This window comes from Scophthalmus maximus, chromosome 16, assembly GCF_022379125.1.
Source record: "Scophthalmus maximus strain ysfricsl-2021 chromosome 16, ASM2237912v1, whole genome shotgun sequence".
Taxonomy (NCBI): domain Eukaryota; kingdom Metazoa; phylum Chordata; class Actinopteri; order Pleuronectiformes; family Scophthalmidae; genus Scophthalmus; species Scophthalmus maximus.
Genome location: NC_061530.1, coordinates 7,489,475 through 7,495,235, shown reverse-complemented (window position 1 = coordinate 7,495,235; position 5,761 = coordinate 7,489,475). Strand labels below are relative to the sequence as shown.

Below are 5,761 nucleotides of genomic sequence, written 5' to 3'. Positions count from 1 at the left end.
GGGACAAGTGTCTGATTTGTGTTCAAACCGACGTTGAAGACAATTCAGTCTTCTATGTCTTCAGTACCCAAAGTAGATTTGCCAAATACACAAAACCCTGCAACAAAAATACACACAAAACAGTGCGAAACAACCATAAAACGAGTAACCTGCTGAGATTTGGAAATGTGGCTAAATCAGACGGGACAATAAACAGATTTAAAACAAACCTGTACGTTAGCCTTGCGTTTCTTGCCGAAGTTGGCGAATGCTTAGGTGAGTTGTCAGAACTGACAGACATGACAGCCAAAGCTTTAAAACTAAGACCCTTAAAGTGAGGTATTTCTCTATGCATCAGATGTTCATGACGACCTAAGGAAAAATTCCACATATTGGCGCCAGCCCCCCGCGACCCTTAAAGGATTGCGCGGAACAGATAATGGATGGATGGATGGATTTCTTTTCAGACTGTCTAATACACAGAGAACTCTACATCGTAAGCGTGGGTGAAGGTCCTGTTATCCAGCAGATGGAGCTCTTCTGTCACTTTAAAGGGGCGATCGCATATATTGTCACTGTGGAATTATCACGGGGTGTAATGACCATGAGGAAATGGTGAAATCCCGTCGACCTACGGAGGAAAGTGTCACCCCTGAACGAGAATGAAGGCATTCAAATCAGAGTTCAGAGATTTGTCACTTTGGGAATACACTCATTCACTTCTTTGCCCAAGGTTAGGTGGGAGGTTGATACCACTCCCATGTCTTTGCAGTAAGAGATCATTCCACTCATTTGGCATGATAGCTTCAAAGCATTACACTCAATAAGGACAAAATCAAAGTTGATGTAGCAGAATTAGAGATGTCATCCAGCCGTAGCCCTTGTTCTTTGCCAAAGTAGAACTACAACTTGTTGTCTTCAGTCTGCGTTTGTATTGATTTCACAAACTGGATGTGTGTGTTAATTATTGAGCCTGAAGTGTGAAGGTGTACCATAACTCACTATGAACACTATTGCACTTCTTGAGGAGTCTGAACATATTCGTGTGAATCATACGCTATGGCCTTCAGAGACACAGGATTTATATGCCGTCCTTTCCATTTCAGTCATCAATACATCAAATGAGGTGATGTTTTTTCAGATGTGCTCCAGAGGACAGGTTTTAAAAGTCTATGCCAAAAAGATTCGCAGCCGTTCTGGAGGCTGGAGTAATGTTCGATTTCTTAACCTGATCCGGTTAAGAGACGAGGTAATTCAGGGTGCGGGGAAACACGTATCAAGGCAATAACAGACTTTGTTTCCTCCTTTCTTCTTCCGAGCCTTGGTCTAAACCATGATGTTACACCTTACTAAGAAACACTACAAACCTTTCTTAAAAAGATTCTGTTATGGAACTCTATTAAGACGGTCATTACAGAGGACGCAGTACCCCCAATATTTTCCTATTTGCAAAGGTCTAAGGCTGTTCACTTGTTCCATATTAGAGAAGATGGTGCTCTCGCACACTCACAGGAGGACAAAGTGTGGACTGAGGGTCTGCCGGTATGAATGTCACCTGATGATCTCGCCACTCTCACACAAACCTCCACATAGGCCGGCTCCAGCGCTCCACGGAATCATGGGTAAATCAATGTTTCCTCTGTCTGGCCGTGTAGTTGTCGTTGGCAACCAGGTTGTCATGGTAAACTCGCGAGACAGTGAGCCACTGAGCTGCAGCGGCCAGGTTGAACCCGCACAGGAAGCCTTGAGAAGCGGGTGGGACTCTGGGGCCACGTTGTTTGTCCAATAATATGTCCAATGAGGCGCTGGCACGAGCAGCAAGCATTCAGTATATGATGGTAAAACTTCTTCTTCAGTACTTATGTATTTTTTTAGGTAATTGTTGAAAGAATGACTCTAATTCTGTTTTTGGTTGTTTCTTTATATCCCAATTTTATGATGTGTTTAGAAATTCCTGGGAATTTCCCTGTTTAACTTGTCCCTTTTTAACCCTTTAGATAAGCTGAAAAACACAAGGCATGATTAATAAGTTGAAGCGTTTACAGTGCCTGAAGCCCAGTCCAGCTGTCCTGTCCATCAGGCCCTGCAGGCAACAATCCAACCAGAGCCGGGACTGTGAAATTAGCTAATGTCCTCCCAGGAAGCCCAGCAGGAGCAGCTGTTGGACTGGAAACAAACTGAAAATGAAGTAGCAGTTAGGCGCAGGTCGGTAAGTGAGAGCAAGAAGTCCAGCCACGGGAGAAGAAATACCTCAGTGATATTGGATTTGATTTATTGTGTCTTCCTGTTGCTGTGACTATGACCCTAACATTCTTTTCCTTTGACCCTGCACATAGTGTCACCCTAAATGTGTGAGAAAGAAAAATGTTATTATCACCGGAATAGAGGAAGTACACGCATAATAACGTGACGTTTGAAGCAATTTTTCTTGGATATAGAGGAATAAGCACTAAATCACAATGCAAGCGTTTTGGCCTACTCGATTTCCAGTTTATTCTGATTTGTGCAATTATGTAGTTTGCAGTGACACTTTTCAAAAATCAAATTGAATATTTTGGCATTTTGGGAAATGGCTACCATAAAGACTGGAACCTGCTAGCATGGCTCTGTCCAGAAGTATGAAAAAAATATCTTGCCAGCCAGAACCTCTAAAGCTCACTAATAAATATGCTGTGTCTTAAATTGTTCAATCTGTACAAAAGCATAAAAACCAATGACCTAATGAGCCACTCACACATGAACATTTCATTAGTGAGTTTTAATGGAAGTCTACCGTGACGGTTTACAGTAATTGGCTTTTCACACACCTTTTTACTTGGTAAGGAGACAAAACAATCACTCGTTGTTAATCCGATTTTTTTTTTCAATACATTGATGCACAATATGAGCCCCTCAGTCAACAGATGCGAGCACTGTCCCTCGGAATTCCAAACTCATCAAAACCTTCGAGAATAAATTTCAGTAAGTCAAAATGTCTCTGAAAATCGTCTAAATAATCCTTCATATTTAACACGCTGTGGTCAGTTTTTTTTTCTATATGACCTATTTTTATTGCATCCTTCTCTTCAAGGCCTGGTGAGTGTTGTGTAGATCGGCGGCTCCCAGCCAGAGGGAGGACTGTGCGGAGACGGCGCCAAGGCCAGGCTGTTGATAAGCGGTGTGGCGTAAGGACTTCTGGAGGAGTGGAAGTACGGATACTGATACAGACTAGAAGGGTACCCAGAGAAGGCACTGTAGAAACTGGAGCTCTGAAGGTCATTGTACTCAATTAGGTTGGCGGAAGAAGACGACGAGGAGGAGGTGGAGGAAGGGCAGGTGCCTGAACTGACGGCGGTGTACTCTGACTGTGGTGGCGGAGGAGTGGAGGAGGACGAGCTGCTGTAGTGACCTGGGCTCATCTGCTCTGTTTTTATCTGAGGTCTGTGGCGGGCGTCCTCGTGGGGCCCATGTGTGTCACTGCTAGAAGAGGACGGGGGCATTCCAGTGGGAGTCCCGCCAGAAGTTTTGGGTGTCCATGTGGGACTACTGTGGGAGTGAGAGTGGATGCCGGGTAGGACGAACGATTCCGTGGGGTTGTTATGTGCGTGGCTTGTATCTTGCAGGGCTAGAACAGCAGAGCTGTGGCTGTTGGGAGGCAGGTACTGGTCAAACTCGTGGACGTCAAATCCGTCAATGGTGCCGATGACGTCAGTGCTGAGCTCTGAGATGTCCACGTTGCTGAAGTCAATGTTCTGACGGCCGGGAGGAGGAGCAGAGCCGCCACTGCCGTCCACAAGCCGGTGGGCGTCCTGTTTGCTTCCCGCGTGAAGGTCGGTTTTAGGGGTAGTGGGAGGTGTTGGAGGTCCATGAGACTGACCTGGAAAAATGGCAAAAGACATTAATTGCAATACAATGAAAAAGTGCACTAAATGTATCTGGAGGGGAGCAGTCTCTCACCTGTCCTGTCGGGATGGTAATGGTGATGTGTTTCCCCTGTCCCAGCCAGTCTGGCCATCCCAGGTTCTGTCTTAAACAAGTCCTGCTGCTGCTGCTGCTGGACCAGTCCTGGTCTACAGTCCCCCAGACCCGGTTTGGTGCTTTTGCGTCTTCGAGGCTGGTACTTGTAGTCTGGGTAGTCTTTCTTATGCTGCAGCCTCAGCCTCTCTGCCTCCTCGATGAAAGGCCGCTTCTCTGTTTCAGAGAGAAGCCTATATGGAGGAGAGGGGCGAGTTCTTGGATTAAATGAGTTCTTCTAGATGCCAGCAAGACACTTTAGCTTAACAAAATGTTAGCTTTTTAGTTCCCCTTTATTCTTAGGGTGGGAAAAAAACAAAAACTAAATGGCATTTGCTTAATCTAAATTTCCAGGAACATCAAAAATAGGAATTATTTTTGTTGCTTCGCTGAGTAATATTTTGGTAGCAATATCATTGTGAGACTATGATTTAGCTTTTATGGTGAAGAACCAATACTTTGAGTATGTCCGTGGCACATAAAAAAAAAATTAAGATTTTACATGAAAAATATATAATGCACAGTTGTAAATTAAACCATCTAGTATGTAAAGGGTTTATATTATCTCCACTTTGATAAAATGCAAGATTCATTTACCCTTCGAATGTATCTGTAATAATCATCAAGTAGTAAGATTACTAATATTTTCAACAATATAACTCTGTAGTATTCTTACGTTATTTTACTTATGATTTACATAATACTTAACTCTGTACTTAAATTACATTTCCTATACAGGACTTTCACTTATGATGGAGTATTTCAGTACTACTATGCACAAAATCAGAAAAAACTAACTCCATCACTGGCTGCATGTTAAATCGAATCAGCTGTCGTGCGTAAATCATTTCAGTCTTTCTACATTGTATTGTTAGAAACTGAGCAGTTGTGGAGCCATAAGTGAAATCACTTTTAGTTTGAAGGCTGTGTGTTGTATTGCACAGGGGAAAACATTTTGCAACCAATTATTTTGACTTGAAGAAAATCTCTCAGCAAATCACTTGATGCAGCTGTGTGCTCGATAACTTGGGTGATAGTGTTTTTAAAGTGAGATTCTCACTCTGGAGTGAAGTCGACTGCGGACAAACCCGGATTTTGACTGAACTGTGGTAACTAGCGGCTCTTTGGCTGAAGTTGAGACCCTCTGTCTGACTTCCAGGACTCACCGCCACAGTTTTCCCAGCGTCTTGCTGAGCTCCGCGTTGTGCAGGTGAGGATACTGATCCGCCAGCTTCCTCCGCGCCGCCTGCGCCCAAACCATGAACGCGTTCATCGGCCGCTTCACGTGAGGTTTGTTCTTGAGCCCTCGCTCCCCTTGGCTGGGCAACGGCATCAGCGACCAGTCGTAACCTTTCAGCACCTGCGACACCGCGTCGCGAATGCAGGCGGGGAAGCGCTCGTCCTCCGCGCGGCTCCCCGGCTTGTGCGCTTTTCTGGACGCAGTCCCTCGTGCCTCGGACCCCGCAGGAGAGGCCAGAGACTCTGAATCCGAACCGTGCAGGGTCGTGGAGCTGTCGCTGCCCGCTGGACTGAATGCATGGTCCGTCAACGACTTGGTCGCGTCTGTCATGTTTGCCCCAAAACTCTGTAAGAATTCGGATTAGTGGGCGACCCACGTTCCTGCAGCCTTCTCCGCGCGTAAAGGCGCACGGCTAAGGAGGAAGACTATCTCACGCTGAAGTCAAGTAAAATCCTACGTTTCTTGTCCTGAACTTTCCCATGCTGTTTAACCCAACAAGAGCAGAGTTCGACATCCCCTATTTTCTTAATTTTGCTCTTTAACACTCTT

The 5,761-nt window shown here is 45.1% G+C and overlaps 1 protein-coding gene across 1 annotated transcript; it reads right to left on the bottom strand.

The window, feature by feature from the left end:
- Positions 1 to 2,243: 2,243 nt before the first annotated feature.
- sox8a (SRY-box transcription factor 8a) lies at positions 2,244 to 5,749 on the bottom strand. Its single transcript, XM_035613581.2, has 3 exons — positions 5,139 to 5,749; positions 3,916 to 4,166; positions 2,244 to 3,835 (listed from the first exon to the last, which is right to left on the bottom strand). The coding sequence occupies exons 1-3, from the start codon at positions 5,540 to 5,542 to the stop codon at positions 3,045 to 3,047; spliced, it is 1,446 nt and encodes a 481-aa protein (XP_035469474.1). The 5' UTR covers positions 5,543 to 5,749; the 3' UTR covers positions 2,244 to 3,044.
- Between the last annotated feature and the right edge of the window lie 12 nt (positions 5,750 to 5,761).

Bases quoted from the DNA above. Each gene is read 5' to 3' on its own strand.
- sox8a (XM_035613581.2), bottom strand. From the start codon at position 5,542: ATGACAGACGCGACCAAGTCGTTGACGGACCATGCATTCAGTCCAGCG. The intron at 4,167-5,138 runs GTGAGTCCTGGA...TCCTCCATATAG, and splicing joins ACGCTGGGAAAACTGTGGCG to GCTTCTCTCTGAAACAGAGA. The intron at 3,836-3,915 runs GTGAGAGACTGC...CCATTTTTCCAG, and splicing joins TTACCATCCCGACAGGACAG to GTCAGTCTCATGGACCTCCA.